The sequence below is a fragment of the Myotis brandtii genome, unplaced genomic scaffold, assembly GCF_000412655.1.
Source record: "Myotis brandtii unplaced genomic scaffold, ASM41265v1 scaffold465, whole genome shotgun sequence".
Taxonomy (NCBI): domain Eukaryota; kingdom Metazoa; phylum Chordata; class Mammalia; order Chiroptera; family Vespertilionidae; genus Myotis; species Myotis brandtii.
Window position 1 is genome coordinate 704,365 of NW_005367775.1, and position 20,352 is coordinate 724,716.

A 20,352-nucleotide genomic window follows, 5' to 3' on the forward strand; every position below is an offset into this window, starting at 1 on the left:
GAGAGAATCATTGATTGGCTGCCTCCTGCACGCCCCACATTGGGGATTGAGCCCGCAATGTGCCCTGACAGGAAATTGAACCTTGACCTCCTGGTTCATAGGTCGATGCTCAACCTTTGAGCCAAACCGGCCAGGCCTCCAATAATTTCTGAGACGTGAATTGCACAGTCATTAAGTAGTTCCCAAGATTTAGAGACTTTTACTTATTGCCTAATGACAGGTGTTGTCTTTTTCACTCTTGTAGACAGACCTACTTCTGAACTTAATGGGTGAAGATGCTTTTGAGATGTAGAGATCATCTCCCTGGTAAAAGATCAGTCACCCTGCTACTGCTATCCCTGGTATCCTTGTCGCCTGCTTCTGTTTTCTTCTGTTTTCTGTTTTGTTTTGTTTTTAATGTTTTTATTGATTTCAGAGAGGATGGGGGAGCGAGAGAGATAGAAACATCAATGATGAGAGAGAATCATTTGATCAGTTGCCTTCTTACTGCCCCCCCCTGCCCCCCAATTGGGGATCGAGCTCACAGCCCTGTTAATCGAACCATGACCTCCTGGTTCATGAGTCAGTGCTCATCCACTGAGCCGCACCTGATGGACTTCCTCCTAATTCTTAACAGTATTTCTTCTCTCAGAATCTGTTTTCATCCAACCTCACCTTTGAGCTTTTTGTAGGCTAGGTCAAGATACTCAGACATTCGCTCTAGTTTCAGTAAAACTATAGCCACCAGATCACCAGACAATATTCTACTTAAAAGCACTTTTTGTTTTTTAAAAATCCTCCCACAAAAACTATATTATGATTTTGAAATTAAATAAATCTTTCATTTCACAGGCTGGAGTTAGCAGTTTTTATAAATTTCAACTGAACTTTTCTGAATTACTAACTAAATCTTAATTATTTTCCACCAGGCGGTCTGCCAAATCCCGAAGCAGAAGCCCATATTCTTCTAGGCATTCAAGATCTCGTAGTAGGCACAGACTGTCTAGATCCAGAAGTCGTCATTCTAGCATTTCTCCTAGCACACTAACTCTGAAGAGTAGCCTGGCAGCTGAATTGAACAAGAATAAAAAAGCACGAGCTGCAGAGGCAGCAAGAGCTGCAGAGGCAGCGAAAGCTGCAGAGGCAGCCAAGGCGGCTGAGGCCGCTGCCAAAGCTGCCAAAGCCTCAAACACTTCTACTCCTACCAAGGGGAACACAGAAACTGGTGCCAGCGCATCACAAACAAACCATGTGAAGGATGTGAAGAAACTTAAGATTGAGCCTGCACCTTCTCCCTCAAGTGGTGGAACTTTAAAAAATGACAAGGCAAAAACAAAGCCACTTATTCAGGTAACAAAGGTGGACAATAATTTGATTGTAGATAAAACCGCCAAGAAAGCAGTTGGGAAGGAGAGTAAATCTGCTGCTACAAAGGAGGAACCAGTATCTCTTAAAGAGAAAACCAAACCACTTACACCAAGCACAGGAGCCAAGGAGAAGGAACAACATGTGGCTCTAGTGACCTCTACATTACCACCATTACCTTTGCCTCCCATGCTGCCTGAAGATAAAGATGCTGATAGGTAAGTGCAGAAAATTTGGTCAATAACTGTTTATTATTATTATTTTTTGTTAATCCTTACTTGAGGATATTTTTCCATTGATTTTTAGAGAGAGGGAGAGACTGAGAGAGAGAAATGTTGATGTGAGAGACACATTGATTGGTTGTCTTCTGCATGCACCCTGACCAGGGCCAGTGTATGTGCCTTTGACTGGAATCGAACCCAGGACCCTTCAGTCCATGGGCCAATGCTCTATTCACTGAGCTAAACTGGCTAGGGCAGGTCAATAACTATTTGAAGAAAAAAATATGTAAATTTGAAGTGAGAAATTATTTGACTCCCCCCCCAAAAAAACTTTACAAAAAATGTTATGTGGATTAATTTTCTAATATATGTCTTAAAATGAAGCACATTGTATAATTCTTAGCATAATTATAGCTTATGCTAAGAATTCCCTGGAAAAATTTGCCAATGTCTTGGAATACAATGTATATATCAGTTTGAGTTTGAGAATTAGAACTGCCGGTATATACTTTGATTTAATATTCCTTGATGATAGTATCAGAGACAGGACATTAAAAATATATATATATATATATTTTATTGATTTTTTTACAGAGGAAGGGAGAGGGATAGAGAGTTAGTAACATTGATGAGAGAAAACATTGATCAGCTGCTTCCTGCACACCTCCTACTGGGGATGTGCCGGCAACCAAGGTACATGCCCTTGACCGGAATTGAACCTGGGACCCCCTACTGGGGATGTGCCCACAGCCAAGGTACATGCCCTTGACCGGAATTGAACCTGGGACCCTTCAGTCCATTGACTGACGCTCTATCCACTGAGCCAAACCTGTTAGGGCTGAGAGACAGGACATTTTATGAGGGAGTCTGTACTGGGTAATATAAAGCATGTGTCTTGGTTTTTTAAGTTTCTTTAGTGGCCTTTTAAATTTACCAGTTTGGGTGGATTTATGAATTTATCCCTTTAGTCTTTCTTGACTTTAACTTTTTTGCAATTAGGGATTGATTATATATTACAGAAAACCCATAATGTGGTTATGCTTTCCTTTAATATATTTACAGATTTCTATTATGAATATTGGGGATGTGGCTTGCTTTTTATTTTGAAACATTTTATTTTTAAGAGGATGAAGGTAAGAATATGAGTAAATTTCTTAAATGTATGCTAGGATAGATGCATTATGCTATTGTGTTATATCTGCCTATTATGCCACTTAATTTTTTCCATTTTTATGAAGAAATTAGAGCTGTTTTCCTTCTTTCTATTGAGAAGCAACTTTATGGACAATTTTCCTAACTGAAAGAATTCTGCCAAAACAAGCAGATAAAAACACCACGTGGGCAGTTCTTTCAAGTGCTCACTTTGGTTAGCATTATGAAAATTTTATAACTTAAAAAAAAAGTTTCCTGTGTCATGCCTTCTGAGGCCCTTTTATCCTACAATAAAAAAATGTTACCAAGATACCCCTTTCAATTTAATTTGGTGTTATTCCATTATACTACTATAATTGTGGTAATTCCAGGTTTGACTGTTATCTAGGAGTATTGAAGGTTCATAGTAGTGATTTGGAATTTTCATAAGTGCTGAAATGGGCTTTTCAGCACAATTGAGTGCAGATTTGAGTCACTTATTGGTACCTGAGAATTCAGTGATTACGGACCAGTGAGACTTGTCTCTACTTTGTTTTTCATACATGCTTTAGGGATAAATTTTTACTGGTGGTATTTTCAAGAACTCAGGACATACCCATGTGAATGCTCAAGGAGGATATTCTCTGTGCATCTGTTTTTTTTTGTGTGTGTGTGTGTGTGTGTTTTAGGTTTATAGTTTATTAATCCTCTCATGAAAAATCTGCACAGATAATCACAGATAAAGTCACCGAAGAATCTTTACTCCTTCTGTAGTTCAATCTCCAGCTCACCTTTTGCCAGCACCAATGTTGGCCTTTGCAGTGCCCCTGACTTTCTTCATTCTGTTCTTGCGTTCCTTTCTCTGTGTTTTTGTGGTCTTCTTCTCATATAGGTCATGTCTTGCCAAGTCTGTGTTTGGGTTCATTTTTCTTTGCGTAATCCAAGGAATCATAAATCATGCCAAAGCCAGTGGACTTGCCACCACCAAAGTGAGTTCTGAATCCAAACACAAAGATGACATCAGGTGTGGTCTTATACATTTTGGCTAATTTTTCCCGAATTTCTGTCTTGAGTACTGTTGCCTTCCCAGGGTGAAGGACATCAATGACCATTTGCTTCCGCTGAAGTAGTCTGTTGCTCATGAACTTCCTGGTCCTGATAGTTACTGTGTCATTCATGATGGAGGTTGATCTTTAAGCAGCCAGGGAGGAAAAGAGCTCTGTGCATCTATTTTTAATGAGATGGTGACACATTTCATACTTGGTCATTAAAAAATTTCTTTTGATCTGTCTTTTCTTTTTTTCTATTTGTTGTGTCTCTGCTTTTATTTCTTTGAATGTGTTTGTATGTTTCGTGGATATATAAGTTTCTTCTTCTTTTTTTTAATCGTCACCTGAGAATATGTTTTCATTGATTTTAGGGGGAGAATGAGAGAGAAAGAAAGATCAATATGAGAGAGAAACATCGATCAATTGCCTCCTCCATGCACCCTGACCAGGGATTGAACTCTCAACCTGGGACAATGCTCCAACCAGGGCAAAGATGTTTCTTAGGACCCTGAGTTCTACTACTAATGTGTGTGGTCAGAGGTTGATTCAAGACCAGTTATAGTCACTCTTCCTTTTGATGCTCCAAGTGTCGGAAATTTGGCCTGTGGGGACTTTTTAAAGCTGACTCCTTTGTCCTTTTAACTTGATCCCATTTTGTTGTTGCTGTTTGTTTTGTTTTAGTTAATTCTCACATGAGGATATTTTTCCATTAATTTTTAGAGGGAGTGGAAGAGAGAGGGAAAGACAAAGAGAAACTTCATTGAGATGAGAGAAATACAGCGATTGGCTGCCTCCTGCACACCTCCGACCAGGGCCCTTGACGGGGAAGGAGGAAAAGCCTGCAACCTGAGTACATATGCCCAGAATCTAACCCGGGACCCTTTGGGCCGTAGGCTGATGCTCTATCCACGGACCCAAACCGGCTAGCTAGGGCAGCCATTGGTGTTTGAGTGAGTCTTCCTTGTTTCCTAGTGAGTATTTTAGGTTAGGTTCAGTATTCCTACTTATAGGAATGGATGCATCATGCTCTCATTAACTATTCTGCTGTTGACTAATGGATACTTAGATTCATATTTGTTTGCTATTAAACTCACCTTATATTAATATTTCATGTACATGTGAGTTATTTTTAGGGTAGTTGGAAGATCAAATTATGAACATTTAAGAATTGATAGAAACTGCCAAATTGTATTTCAATAAAACTATGTACCAATTTATGCACCCACATGTATGAAATTTCTTAAACAGCATTGCCATTTTTGAATTTTTGATAATCTTTAAAATATGTAATGATTAATTTTGCATTTTGCTGATTATTGAGACATAGCATCTTTTTGAATATTTATTGGCTATTTATTTTTTTCCAGTGAATTGCTTGCTTATATCTTATGCTGGCTTCTCAAGATTGTTTTCCTTTTTCTGATTGATTTGTAGATACTCCTTATGTTAGGGATCTTGACCTTTGCCTCAGTCTGTTTGATTGCCTTTGAGATTTATTTGTTTCGTTCTTGGCTACATTGGTGTTTTCCATTTTAAAAATTGTAGTGAAATCTGCTCTTTTTCTTTTAAAACTTCTGAGTATATAAAAAGGTTAACTTACATCTTACAAATATTTGTCTTTAGTTTTTAAATGAAGAAGGAAGATACGTCTCCCCACTATCACCCTGTGGACTAATAAATCCAATTAGTAACATCATTTATTGAATGCTCAATTTCACTGATTTGTGGTGCCATATATAAAAATTCTTATAGCTATCTGTGTTTCCGGACTCTCTTTTATTATCATATTTTATTATTTCTTTACCAGTATCTTTTCATGGCATATTGGCTCTCAAACTCAAATTTCTATTATGCGGGTAGGGATAATGTGAACGTGAAGAGATGGAATCAATTACTGATTAATGAACAGCCCTGCTATTCATCTTTAGCTTCAGTGATGCTGTACATGAATTTAGGACCATTGTTGTTAGAGTGTTCTTGTTTGTTTTTTAAGAAGTCTGGAATCTGAATGTTTATGTAAATCTTCTGATTTAAAAGTATTGATAGTTGATAGTCTTTTACAAAACATTGTATAGAAAGTAATACATATTCTTTGACTTCATCCAAGCCTTTGGCTTTTGGTTTGAGATTTTTTTGGATAGGTGACTCACAGGGCAAATTTCACTTTATTATTCTTTTTCAGAAATTTCTTGGTAGTTTTTTGCTTTTATTCTTAGACAAATTTTCTATTCAGTCAGCTTGTCAAGTTTTATTTAAAAGACTATTCCTGCCTGGCTGGTGTGGCTCAGTGGATGAGCGCCAACCTATGAACCAGGAGGTCATTATTTGATTCGGGGCAAGATGCATGCCCAGGTTTCTGGCTCGATCCCCAGTAGGAGGCATACAGGAGGCAGCTGATCAATGATTCTCATCATTGATGTTTCTCTTTTTCCCTCTCCCTTCCTCTCTGAAATCAATAAAAAAACATATTTTTAAAAAAGACTATTCCTTGGGTTTTGTTTGGGACTCTATTAAATGTGATAGGTTAAGCCCTAGCCGGTTTGGCTCAGTGGATAAAGCGTCAGCCTGAGGATTGAGGGGTCCCAGGTTTGATTCCGGTCAAGGGCGTGTACCTTGTTTGCAGGCACATCCCCAGTAGGAGGTGTACAGGAGGCAGCTGATTGATGTTTCTCTCTCATCGATGTTTCTAACTCTCTATCCCTCTCCCTTCCTTTCTGTAAAAAATGAATAAAATATATATTTTGAAAAAATATAATAGGTTAATTTGGAGACTAACGGTATTATAGTTTCCATACAAAAACATGGTTTCTTTTCAGTCAAATTTATTTTCATCAGTCAAATGTTTCAATTTTCTTCTCTTAGTCTTGTACATTTCTTATTAATGCTTTTTATTTTTAATGCTGTAGTATATGGAAACTTTTAAAAAATCACATTTTCAAATAGGTTATTGCAGATATTCAGTGAAAATACAATGTTTTCTAATTATGTAATGTTCTTAAAAAACAGTATTTCATTTCTCTTAAATCTGTGAATCTTGCTGAACTTAATAGTTCATATAATGACATATTGGAATATAGGCGGTCTTTTAAATTTTAAGTTATAAGTAAAGTTAAGACTTTTAGTTTAGTTTTCCCCCCAAAAAAGTTGATTTGAATCCTCAGATAAATGGGAATTTTTGACTAAAACCTAATTACAAGTTAGCAACTTAGTCTTCTAAATAAATTATTTTAATAAGAGTATTTTCAGACAGAGTACAAATTGTACCTTTTCTAGAAAGAAGCTTTTATTGTCTTTCAATCCTGAATAAAATGCCCGTTAGATATCACATTACTCTGGGAGTCCATTTGTGTAGTATTTATCCTGTTGCTTACCTGACTGTCTTCTAAAAAAACTGTAAGCTCTTTTCTGAGAGGAACTGTGTCTTAATTGTTATTATTTCTGCTGTTAAATCTCCAGTGCCTTATGTAATACCCAGCACATAGAGGTATACAATCTGTAATAGGAGACAGTAAAATTGAAGAGTAGGCTCTGATACCATTACTTTAAAACAAACAAGTAAATAAATAAAATCAAATAAAACTACAAACCTTCTTTTGAGCATGTTTTTTTCTGTTAAAGAACCTTCTGGTGAGTAACAGGATTATGAAGAAAAGGATCAATTTTTTTATACAATAATATTAATTTTCAAAATTAGTAAGAGTTTTATTGTAAGAAATTAAATCATATATTTTGATAACTTCTTAGTAACTTCTGACTACAGCAGTGTAGTTTCACTAAACTTTCTCATTATTGGACTCATAACTGCAATGAAAGTATATTAAGTCCAAATTTTATTATCAATTTAAGATTCTCTTTCAACATGTCATATTATTAGATAAAAGATTTTGTAATATCTGAGAGGTTTAAAATAATGAGTCACCAAGGTAGATATAGTACTTTAAAAATCAGAGCTCTTTATCCATTCATAAAAAGTACTAAACTAATAACTAAGCTAAAATTTTCACCAGCAATTCTAGTAAGCTAGAGCCTTAAAAAAGTTTTAAAAGAGTCAATGTTTGATTTTAGAAAAATTAACCTGAAAAGGGATGAAGCTAAATTAGTTGTTTGTGGTTATTTAAATGGGCAAGATGAATAATAGCTTGTAGTTTTATTATTTCTTACAACAAAACAACTTTTGTTTCTTCACTGGAATAAAACCAAATGCTATTATAAAATTAATTTTCTTGTAAAACCGTTTACTTTTTGTTCTAATATAGCCTTATAGTAATTATATATTATTTTTAAAAATACACAGATTTTTACAGAAAAATAAGAGTCCGCCATATACCCTGCACACAGTTTCCTCAGTATAAACAACATTAGTATGGTACATTGGTTAAAATTAATGAGCCAATATTGATAATCCATACTTTGTTCAAATTTCCTTAGTTATGAAATTATACATAGTTTTTTACCGCCTAATTTTAAATTTGCATTTGAATATAGTATAATATTTTATCTGGAAAATAAGAAACATAGTTCAGTATTTTGCCATTGTATGCTACTTAAATATAAGACATGGCTGCATTTTTATTTTTCAGTGAAATAAAGTTTTATTGGTTTGCGTTTTTTGTTTATTTTTGTCTGACTCCTTTGTTTTTTAGCTTACGAGGAAATATTTCAGTAAAAGCAGTTAAAAAAGAAGTAGAAAAGAAATTACGATGTCTACTTGCTGATTTACCACTGCCCCCTGAGCTACCAGGAGGAGATGATCTCTCAAAGAGTCCAGAGGAAAAGAAAACAGCAACACAGTTACATAATAAAAGGAGGCCTAAGTATGTGCTTGCTTTCTACCTGCTCTTAAATTGACCAGAGGTGATTCTGGATCCTTATAAAACACAAAATTAAGATTTAAAATAATAAAAAGTGTATTTATTTGTTCGACTTAAATATCTGAATAAACTCTTATTAGAGTTTTGAAAAAAATTTCTTAGTTGCCTGCATACCTATTCAAAATGACTAATAAAATTAAATTTAACTTTCTCTCACAGTTTGTAATGTATTGATTTTGGGGGTTATTGTATGTGTTAAAGATAACTTTTATAATGAAGATATTTTAATAACAGAAACACTGAAATTGGACAGGTGGTAGTTAGCATTAAGTAATCCCAAACAAAATTAGTAATGGGCAAGCTGCTGGTCTTTCCTTGGCTGCATCAGTCAAGCAGGGAGAATGTTGATTTCTTTCTTTCTTTTTTTTTTTTAACTTAACCAATCGAATGTGTTAGAGTTACATCCGTTGTAAGCATTGCTGTTCAGGTAGCACCTATTGTAAGAATATAAGATGATTTTTCTAGTATGGAGCAGAAAGCTAGAAAACTTTTAAAAATAGTCTTTCTTTGAGTATTAATAGCTTTATTCCATTATATGAATTTCTGTTACTATAGAATATTAAAATACTACAAAACTACATTTTTTTAAAGAATGTCAAATATCATATGTATAACACACACATAAACGCACACACACTTAAAGTGTGGATTCCTGAGTGTTGATTTTATTAATACTTGTGTACTGTCAGACTAAAGTCTTTCTGGTGTTTCCATTTTCAAGATAATTTTATCTACCATAAGTCTAAATTTGTCAGTGAGCCTTATAGTTAGATTTTTGGTAATGCTCATTATCAAAATTCTGTGTTTTGAAAGCAGATATATATAGTCAATGAATGAAAAAGAAAACTTTCTGGAGGTTGGTTAGAGAACTTAACTTTGGCTCTTCATACCAATGTTGGTTTTTTCCACTCACTGCAAATGAGGTTTTATTTCTGAAAGTCCTTCATATAAGCTTTACGTCTTTTCTTCCACAGTTTAAGTGCTATTGTACAAAAGAAGAGTCAGTGTGGAGATTGATACCTTGACTTTCATGATATTTTATAGTACCAAATCCCGGAGTTACTTGCATTCAAATGTGGAAGGGTATGGGGAAATAAAGGATGTAGGATTAGGTGGTGGGAGGAGATTGAGTATTTAACAATTTATTCAGTTTGCTTGATTGTATATAAAAACTTCAGAACTATATTTGATAGAATATGTGGGCCTCGCTATGGTGAAATCAAAGAAAAAGATATTGACTGGGGAAAACGATGCGTGGATAAGTTTGATATCATCGGAATTATTGGAGAAGGAACCTATGGACAAGTTTACAAGGCCAGGGATAAAGACACTGGTAAGAATGCCAAATGTGTGGATCTTTAGGACTATGGACTGTATTTGTGTTTCTTTTCTAATGAATAACTAACTTCAGCAGTTTTCAGGAAAACAGTTAAATTTTTATTATGTTTTTGTTTCATCTTGTTATTTTATATATGCACTTAAGTAATAATTGAGTACATGTAAGTGGGTGTGCATATTTATATTCTAAAAGTGTTTAGTATTTGTAATATGTAGTATGCTGGGATTTAGGTTTCTTTTTTTATGGTGAATAAATTCTTAACGTTGTCAGTAATCAGAGGAAAAAAAGTATATTGATGTTATTAGACTTAGTAATAAATCTTGTTGTAGTAAGCCTTATACAACACTTATTTTGGCCAAAATCTTTTTTTTTTTCTTCTGTAGAAATTACCCTTTATTTGGAGGCCAGATTTAGCAGCTGAATCTTTCAGAACATAATCAGGAACCTGAGAGAAAGTTTTAAAAGGCCTTGCAGAAGAGGAAAATGTAACTGTCAGAGGCTGTATATTTTACAAAGTAATGCTCTGAGCCAGAGTATAATCTTATAATTCCTTGTTGAAATAACCAATAGATTAAAATAGCATAGCTATTCAGGCCATTTAATACGGGGAGGACTACCTTATGCTTAGAACCTCCTGAAGGCATTTACGGCGTGGAGTAATAATATTGATAATGATGATTCTGCTCTATCAAAAACAGATTAAATTATAACCTTTAAACCTGTTTAGTAAAACAAGAAGTCCCACATTTTAGAATTCCCTTTAAAAGAGTCAAATACATTTTAATTACTAAAGGTAAAAACATTTTTCTTTTAAAAAATTTGTAAATACAGAATTCTTTTTTCTCCAAAGTAGAACGAACAAACCTTTATTATAGTGATGAATATATTCTTATAATAGAATTTGTATATATGCATGTGTGTATTTTACTTATTATTTAGGGTTTATCTGACACAAATATGTGTAAATTATTAGGCTATTAGAGCAGTGGGAAGAGCAAATTTTGAGACAGCTAAACCAGATTTTGAATCCCACTTTCACTACTGGATAATTGGCCAACTTTAGGCAAGTTAATATGTCTTAGCATTTCTCACCTGTGCAATCTACAGAATTTTCTCTTCTGTTCAGAGGGATTTTATGCATATACTAGAGGCCCAGTGCATGAAATTCGTACACTGGTAGGGCCCCTAGCAGCTGCTGGCCAGGTACTTTCTCCCTTCCCCCAGCCGACCACCACAGCTGGCCAGGGCGTCCCTCCCTTCCCCCGGCTGGCCCCGCCACCTCATTAAACTCCCGGACAAACTCCCGGTTGAGGGGACAATTTGCATACTATGCTTTTATTATATAGGATAAGCTTATTGTATATATTTATCTTCTCCTTTACTTTTCAAAAATGGCATTGTAATTTACTCTTTCTCATCATTCTTTTTTCATTTATCTTGGAGAGCTTATTGTATATATTTATCTTCTCCTTCTTTACTTTTCAAAAATGGCAGTGTAATTTATCTACTCTTTCTCATCATTCTTTTTTCATTTATCTTGGAGAACATAAAATAACAATACATATGCATGTACCCTATATTTTTATACAGTTGTATGGTATTCCACAGCTTGGATAAATATCTCTTAGGTTATTTAGCCAGAGATCTAATTTCTTAAACTCTCAACATTATAATGTGGTATGTTGGAAACTAAATATATATTTTGGATTGTAACTTGAAGAGGTAGGAACAAATATTATGAATTAAAATAAATTTAAAATTAAGAAAAATGTCCTGTGGTTTTTGTTAGCTAGTAACTTGATTTTATTTAATTTTCTAATAGGAGAAATGGTTGCCTTAAAAAAAGTACGTCTCGATAATGAAAAGGAAGGCTTTCCGATTACAGCAATTCGAGAAATTAAAATTCTTCGGCAGCTTACTCATCAGAGTATTATCAATATGAAGGAGATAGTTACCGATAAAGAAGATGCTTTGGATTTTAAGAAGGATAAAGGTATGTGTGCATATTTAATGAACCATTCTGTGTATTCATGATTAAGCTATCTTGCAGATTTTGTTATAGGTGTTGACCACTTAAGTAAATGTAGTTGAATTGAAGAGTTAATTTATTTACTTTAGTGGTTTTTGAGTCACCCAAGTAGACATCAAAGCACATTTACCAGTATCACACATAAAATATTCACTAGTAGTATTTGGTTTTTGAGCATCAGTGTGATTGAGAAATAATTTATAGTAGTCTTAGAATATTTATACCTTACATTTTTAATGTTATAATGTCTTAACATACGAGGAAATTTATGGTAGGCTTATATATTAATTCTAAAAGTGTGGAGTCAAAAATCTTACCTGAAATTGCATTGAATAAACTGTACCTGGTACATGGTTGGCTTTTAGCAGAAAAGTTGAAAAGAAATTAGTGTATACCATTAGGGAACCTGATGGGTGAAAGAAAAGCTCTACTGGCCAGTAGGTTTTAGGTCTTCAGAGTAAGATTTTGGAGCCAGTGCTACCTCCTTTATAATCTATGGTTTTTGAAGAGCAGAATTTTTTTTCAAACAAACTCTAGCATCCCTTGCTGGTTTGGCTCAGTGGATAGAGCATTGGCTTGGAGACTGAAGGGTCCCAGGTTCGATTCAGGTCAAGGGCACATGCATGGGTTGGGGGCTCAATCCCCAGTAGGGGGCGTGCAGGAGGCAGCTGATCAATGATTCTCTCTCACCATTGATGTTTCCATCTCTCTCTCCCCCTCTCCCTTCTTCTTGAAATCAGTAAAAATATATTTAAAAAAAAATCCTAACTCTAGCATAAAACAGATTTAAGTGGGTATGTTCTGATTGAACATGGTCTTAACTTCCTTCTATCCTCAACCACACATATTCTCATTCTTATTCTTTCTCTCTCTCTCTCTCTCTCTCTCTCTCCTCTCTCTCTCTCTCTCTCTCTCTCTCTCTTACACACACACACACACATAGTCTTATTCTGGGGAAAACACTGTAAAATGATTGATACATGATAATTGTTTTGTATAAAGGAATTTCTGTTTGAGAGTGTTCTTATGCACTCTGGAGATCATCAAAATTATCTTTTTAATCTGTCACTTCCATTAGTTTTTGCCATAATAAAGCTCATATTCCTTTAGCCTTATTTTTAATCCACTTTGTATTTTTAACTTTATTTTTCATTACTTCTTATTGTGTAGTTGAAAGGATACTGGTTTGACTTAGGCTAGTATGTCTGGGATTTGTGACATAGCTTATTAGCAGTGCAGCCTTATTAGCTGTTTATCCCTTCATTCATTAAAGGGAAACATTACTTCTCTAACTGGATAGGAAAATTTAATTAAAATTTTATATCTGAGGATTGTGTGGAAATGTTTTTTATTACCCTAGTACTATAATCAAATTAATATTTGCTTTTCCTCCATCATACCCTGAACCTCCTGTTTCTTTGATCTGTGGGGACACACTGCCTGCCCATTTCTTCAATCCCATCTTTGCCATTTTTCTGATTGCTCACCAAACTTCAGTTACATTGGCCTTTTGAATTATTACATATGCCATTGCACTTCTCTACCTTAAACATGCTGCTTTCCTGGACTTAAACATCTGCACTCCCAGCACATACATACCACACACTTACCCAAATATGCATGCACCTGATTTAAAAGGCTAACTTCTCATCCAATAGGTCTCAACATGAATGTTGCTTTATTCATTAGTAAGGCCTTACCTGACCAGTCTTTCTATTTTCTGCTGAATACAGACACACATAATTTAAGAGCCCTAGCTAGAGACTTGGAGAGGGGGTTATAAGTGGAGACTGACAATGAGTACGAGGCTCTTTTTGTGGTGATGACAGTGCTCTAAAATTCAGTGTGAAGATGGTTGCATAACTGCAAATACATTAAAGCCAGTTGAATTGTACACTTTATAAATGGGTAAATGTACAGTATGTGAATTAGATCGCAATAAAATTATTTAAGACACACACACAAAAAAACCCAACTAGCTTTCAATAATTCCATGTTCTACCCTGGCCAGTGTTGCTTAGTGGTTGAGCATCTACCCATGAACTAGGAGATCACGGTTCAATTCCCAATCAGGGCACATGCCCAGGATGTGGGCTTGATCCCTAATAGTGTATGTGCAAGAGGAAGCATATCCATGATTCTCTCTTCTCACTGATGTTTCTCTCTTTCCCTCTTCCTTTCTCTCTTTGAAATCAATAAAAAAAGAATTCCGTGTTCTGATGAAAATACTGTGTGAATTGAGAGGGATAACTGTTGGGGGAAGTGGTGGATCTGTAGAAAATGAAGCTGTAGAAGTAGGTTAGGACCAAAATTGGTGCTTGACCTTAAATCTATGCCAAGAAACTAAAATATTAACTTTCACCTTCTTTAACAAAAATAGTGCAGTGCTTATCGTGTATTTGAGCTAGCATTTATAGTAATTTTATTTGACCTTTAGCAGTTTGACAGATGAAAAATTGTATTTTATCTTTTTAATATTTCTTATTACTATGAAGATCAATGGTTTTTTGTGCTCTATTTTATCTTTTTAATAATTATTTCTTATTACCAAGGAGATTGATGATTTCTTGTGCCCATATAATTTCTTTACTCATATAATACTTGTTTATGTCTTTTGCCCATTTTTATTAGTGTATTAATGTTTTTCTTAGTTGGTGTTAAATATGGTTTTTTGTTGTTGTTAATCCTCACCCAAGGATATTTTTCCATTGATTTTTAGAGAGAGTAGAAGGGATGGGGAAAGATAGAGAGGGAGAGAAACATCGATTGATTGGTTGCCTCCCTCTGGCACATGCCCTGACCAGGGCCAGGGATGGAGCCTGCTGCAACTGAGTTACCTGCTGTTGACTGGAATCGAACCCAGGATCCTTCAGTACTTGGGCCGACGCTCTATCCACTGAGCCAAACCCGCTAGCACAGATGTTAAATTTTTTTTACATAGTAGGAATGTTTATATTTTGAGTGACTAGCAGAAAAACTATATAGCCATCTGGTTTCCTTCTTTTCCATGTGTTTCCTAACGTTAGTGCTCAGTAAATGTTGAGTTGAATTGAGGAGAAAAGTATTTATAAAACAGATTGTAGTCTGTTCCAGATTAACCAAATTAACCTGTCATGATTGTGAATTTTGCATAATCAGGAAAAGATATAGGAAGGTGCTTTAGTTATATTCAGTGGATTATAGCAAATAATCCTTTGCAGGGGAAAAAATGACTTCCTTTTCTGGGTCACAAGGAAACAGAGTTAGTATCATGTGTTGAAATTCAGAGTTTATAGAACATAGAGAAATCAGAATATATAGGTGTCTACCAGGAGATAACCTATGGCAAAGAATTTAAAGGAAAAGGAATCTGTGGCAAAGTAGGGAAGGTGTAGTGGAAATAGAAAGGGGTGGAGGTGGGGCTTTCCCCTGCCAATATTTCCTAAATGGGTGAATAAGAAATAATGTTCTTTTGAGGCAGATGTAATAAGGTAATAATAATGGGAATTACATGTAGTGGTTAAGAATATAGTTTGAATCCTTGGTTTTTCCATCATTACATACTGTTTTCCTCGTCTGGAAATGGTGTAATAGTACCTAACTCATAGATTTGTTATATTAAATGAAATAATGCATATGAAACACTTATCCTAGAATATTACACATAGTAAGTGCACAGTAAAATTTGCTTTTATAGCTTGTTGGTACACCATGAGAGCAGAAATAGATCGATAATATAATAATAATTGTTTATAATTAAGCAGAGAGGATGGAGGTTTGGAAGAAATTAATATTTTACTTTTAGTCCTCAAATGAAATTTATGTGGAGATCAGACATCAGGAATGGTGTTGACCCAGAAGTAAAAAAAGAATTTTTTTCTGAAAGTTTAGAAGTAGTCTCTAATTATTAATTGTAAAAGTTTCAAGAAGAGTGAAAAGCTCCAGTCACATCTAACTAGCTGTGATTGATTGGTTAAACTAGCTGTATAAGGAAGTGTTCACTATCACCTACCTTTACCCAGTGTCCGGTGTGCCCTGTGAGGCAAGGTCCCACACGGCCACCACAAGGTGTCCTTGCAATTGCACCTAGACCAGGTGGATGAGCACGACAAGGAGGATGCCAGCTGCCACTTCCAGATTCTCGGGAAAGTATTGCATTCTGAGTGGCAGAGAGCTGTGTATGATGAGCAGGGAGAGTGGATGAGGTTTCTGCTGTGTGCTCAACCAAGATTAGGACTGGAAGGTATATTGGTTGTTACTCTTTAAAAATATATCTCTATAAGACATTCAAGCTTTCACGAAGACAGAGATTCTGAAGAAGAGCTGGCTGATATTAAATAGGCCTATCTGGACTTCAAAGGGGACATGGATTAGGTCATGGAGTCTGTGCTATGTGTGCAGTATACAGAGGAACCAGGATAAGGAACATTATTCAGCAAGCTATTTATGCTAGAGAGGTCCCATCCTATAATGCCTTTGTCAGAGAATCGAAGCAAAAGATGAATGCTAGGAAAAGGAGGGCTCAGGAATTGGCTAAAGAAGCAGAATTGAGCAGGAAGGAGTTGGGACTTGAAAAAGAAGATAACTTGAGAGCAATCATTGAGAGAGAGCGAGACAAAGGTTGGTCAAAAGAAAATGGACAATTTTCTGTCTCCGATGGAAGCAGAGTACTCAAGAATGAAAAGAAATAGTGGAGTTTTCTCTTCAAAAGTCCTTAAGTGTCAATTGGTGCCATTGTAGGCAAGGTATAGTCCAGATTTAAAGACAAAAGTCAATTCAACCCTCGAGAACAGTTGTCTTTCCTGTCTAAATTATTCATATTGAGTATGGTAACCACATCTTAGTATATCCTAGAAATCCCCTGACATTCTGTGAGGTCCTCCTATGAAGGAATTTGATGGTGATCAGTGAGGGAAGAGGGGGAGGTTGGTATACTTCTGACAACATTTTTGTGGATCTTCTATAAAAGGATATTTATCTAGAACGTGGGTCTGCCTATACATCCTTTACCAGTTGTCATTTTGCCACACAAGAGTGAGCTGCAGAATATTCTGAGTGATGTGTGTGTTTATTATAACAGGCACTTCAGGCATCTTTATAAGACTTATACATGATTAAATAAATTAACAAGTAAAACATGACTGTTAAGTTTCAAATGATCATTGGGAAATTACTGCTGAATGTCCTTAGGCAGGTCACTGAGTTTGTCTGAACTTGTGTTCTCATCTAGGAAAGGCTGGTGGATTTTGGGTAAATGACTTAAGCCATCAGTGGCTTGTTATCTTGTACTCATGGTATTGATTTGTGAGAATAGTACAGACATTTTCATTTACATTTAATTTAATTGTATGTATTCATTAGAACATATGGAAGTTTTTAGGGACTGTTCAACTGAAAATCGCTTGATTTATAGACTAGTAAATACATTTAATGCTGTATGCATGAAACAAGCCTTTTGTTACTGAGCTTTATGTGTCATAACTTATCTGAGATGAGCACGACATGTTTTCAGTTTGGATTATAACAGGTTAAAAATGCTCTTTAATTGTATTAAGATATAATTTAATGCATTAGAATGCTTTGATATATTAAAAAAATTACCCCTCCTCTGAAAAATAAAATAAATATTAATCACATCTAAAAAATATCTTCACAGCAATATCTACACTGAGCACTATAGCCTAGCCGTGTTGACACATATAATTAACTACTACACTGTAGTGGAGTGATTTCAGCAGAGTGACAGAAAATCCAGTTGAAATTGTTTAAACCAAATGGGACTCTATTAGCTTACTTAAGAAGAGGTCCAGAGAATAAGCAGACTTTAGGGTTAGTTGATTCAGTGGCTTACGGATGTCATCAAAGACCCCAGTTATGTTACCCATGCATCTGTTTCATACTCATTGTAGTATGACTTGGAGTGGCAGTGAAAGAGGGCCTTGGCTTCCTTCCCATGGCTCTCTGAAGTCCAAGAAGGCTTCTCAGGGGCCTTATTGATATTAAATCTAGGACGTAATGTAAAATTCCAATTGGAATTTTAGCTGGACTGGCATGCTAATAAAAGGAGTTTTTAGGGGTGAAAAAGACAGGTTTAGGAAGCTTTAGAAATTTGGGGGTCCATGGGGGAGAAATACAGGGCTGCAAAGCTGGGACCTGCAGAAGGTATATATTCACAGAATAAGGGAGCTGCCAGAAGGCATACATTCATAGAATAAGGAGGCTGGGAGCTGCTAAAAGGTATACATTTATAGAATAAAGGGAAAGGAAGCCACTCATTCAGAAAAGGAAGTGGAAGGCCAAAGGGAGCAAAAAAACAAAAAAAGAGAGGAACCCCACGTAGGGTTTGAGCTCTGAAGCTGCTTATATAGTAACCAGTTAGAGGGGATATCAGGACGCAACTGTAGCCTTTATAAACCTTAGAGAAGAGGGACTTAGTGCAGTGATGGCGAACCTTTTGAGCTCGGCGTGTCAGTGTTTTGAAAAACCCAGCTTAACTCTGGTGCCGTGTCACATATAGAAACTTGTTGATATTTGCAACCATAGTAAAACAAAGACTTACATTTTTGATATTAATTTTATATATTTAAAATGCCATTTAACAAAGAAAAATCAACCAAAAAAATGAGTTCGCGTGTCAGAGGTGACACGCGTGTCATAGGTTCGCCATCACTGACTTAGTGGGTCTCTCCCTCCCTCCCCATGTGGGAGTCTGTGCTTGTTTCCCAATACATTTCCACCTTTTTCTATACCACCTTTTTTTCATGGCTTCATTCTTTGAATCCACCTGGACAAGAACCCAGGAAATCACCTTTGCATCCTGCCCAGAGGAAAACAACGCATTTCAATTCCGCATTTCACTACTGTTAAAAATTAAGTGGTTACATTTGTCTTGTCCCAGAATGTCATTGAGGTTGCACATACCTCTCATTGTATAGCCAACTCTTACAGCATGTTACATTAAAAGGTGACAATTTAATGGAGCACTCATGATTAATTTAAAGAGAAGTTGAGTAAAATAATAAATAGCCTTTTTAGGTGGTGACGATATATTGTTATGGGTAAAGCAAGTTATAGGTAAAGTTTTTAGAAAGCCAGGTAACTTTGAAAGATAAAGTTGCTTTAAACATATTGAATTTATAAATTAAATTAATCCAAAATTCACAAAGGTTAGTTCATGTGCAAGTCTTTAGAAATAACAATTTTGACTCTTTAACTCTATACAGTTGTCTTTGAGGTAGACCAAAAATTTTATGAAAACAGTACTAAAAAAGTAGAAGCAAATATACTTTTTGAAAATTAGAGAAACTTTTAACAAAGCTAAAAAATGAGTTAGTATTTTATGTCATTTGAAAAAGGAGCCAGGTTCTGTCCTAAGCTCCTTACATATTAATCCTCATTAAAAAAATCTGTGAGGAGCAGAGAAAGAAATGAGGTACAGGAAAAGTTAGAACCATTCTTTGATAGACACAATACTTGATAAATGAAAATAGTGACTAGAAATATTCTTTTTCAAGTATATAGTCATTTCAGTTTATTTTAATAGGATGTGAAAAATCGAATTTCCATGTATCACAGTATATTTGTGGGAAAAAGCATTGGAAATTCAAATTTGAGGCCAATACACACCTATTCCCTCGTACTCCCAGTTTTGGTAGCATTAATAGAGTTCTACTCTTTTTACTCCTATCACCTTTCATGTAGTGGAAGCACATTTATTTACTCAGCTTACTATCACTGGAGGCCTGAATAAGTTAGGAATGGAGGCCCTGAAGTGTGAAGAGCCAGAAGCTCTCAAGTTTTTAGAGTTTGAAGCTTGGAGAGCTTGGGTTTTCTTTGAACCTCTTTTTGGTGTCAACACCTCTGAATTTGAGATAATTTGTTTCCAGGCTGGTCTAATCATCAAACCTTTCTCTTCTGCCATTTCAGGAATTGATAAATTTCTCTCTTTATTGCTGCTGCCACTCTCAGCCACAATTTCTTATAATATGTAATGTGCATGCACTCCTTTTTAGGTTTTCTACCACTAATACCAATGAGACAGAGAGGTGTGCGAGTTCCTTCCTTCTCTGACAACACTCACACCCCCCAACCCCTCTCAGACATTTTTTTCTGTCTCTCTGACCTATGGGAATACAGACTTACGAATGTGACTTTGAGGTAAATAAAAATGCTGAAATAAGATCCATGAATACTTTTAGAAGAAATTAATATCTGTTGAATACCTATTAAATGCCATGCATTGTTGTAGTCCTGGGAGCAGGCAGTAAATTAGATAGACAAGGTCTCTACCCTATGGCCTACATTAGCAGTATAGTGAGTATGACTTTGGCTGTCTTGGATATTCTATCCTAAGAGCTTAGGATTGGGGCCGGTGGTGGTGGCGGCGGGG

General features: G+C 35.6%; 1 protein-coding gene and 1 pseudogene across 1 annotated transcript in view; one reads left to right on the plus strand and one right to left on the minus strand.

Moving 5' to 3' along the window:
- Nucleotides 1-265: 265 nt before the first annotated feature.
- The window catches only part of CDK13 (cyclin-dependent kinase 13), a 95,807-nt gene continuing 75,720 nt past the window's right edge, over nucleotides 266-20,352 (plus strand). The window contains exons 1-5 of the mRNA XM_005875614.2: nucleotides 266-288; nucleotides 909-1,562; nucleotides 8,389-8,559; nucleotides 9,810-9,949; nucleotides 11,778-11,948. Coding sequence (XP_005875676.2) covers nucleotides 266-288; nucleotides 909-1,562; nucleotides 8,389-8,559; nucleotides 9,810-9,949; nucleotides 11,778-11,948 — 1,159 coding nt within the window. The remainder of the gene's footprint in view (nucleotides 289-908; nucleotides 1,563-8,388; nucleotides 8,560-9,809; nucleotides 9,950-11,777; nucleotides 11,949-20,352) is intronic.
- LOC106727687 lies at nucleotides 3,386-3,889 on the minus strand (annotated as a pseudogene).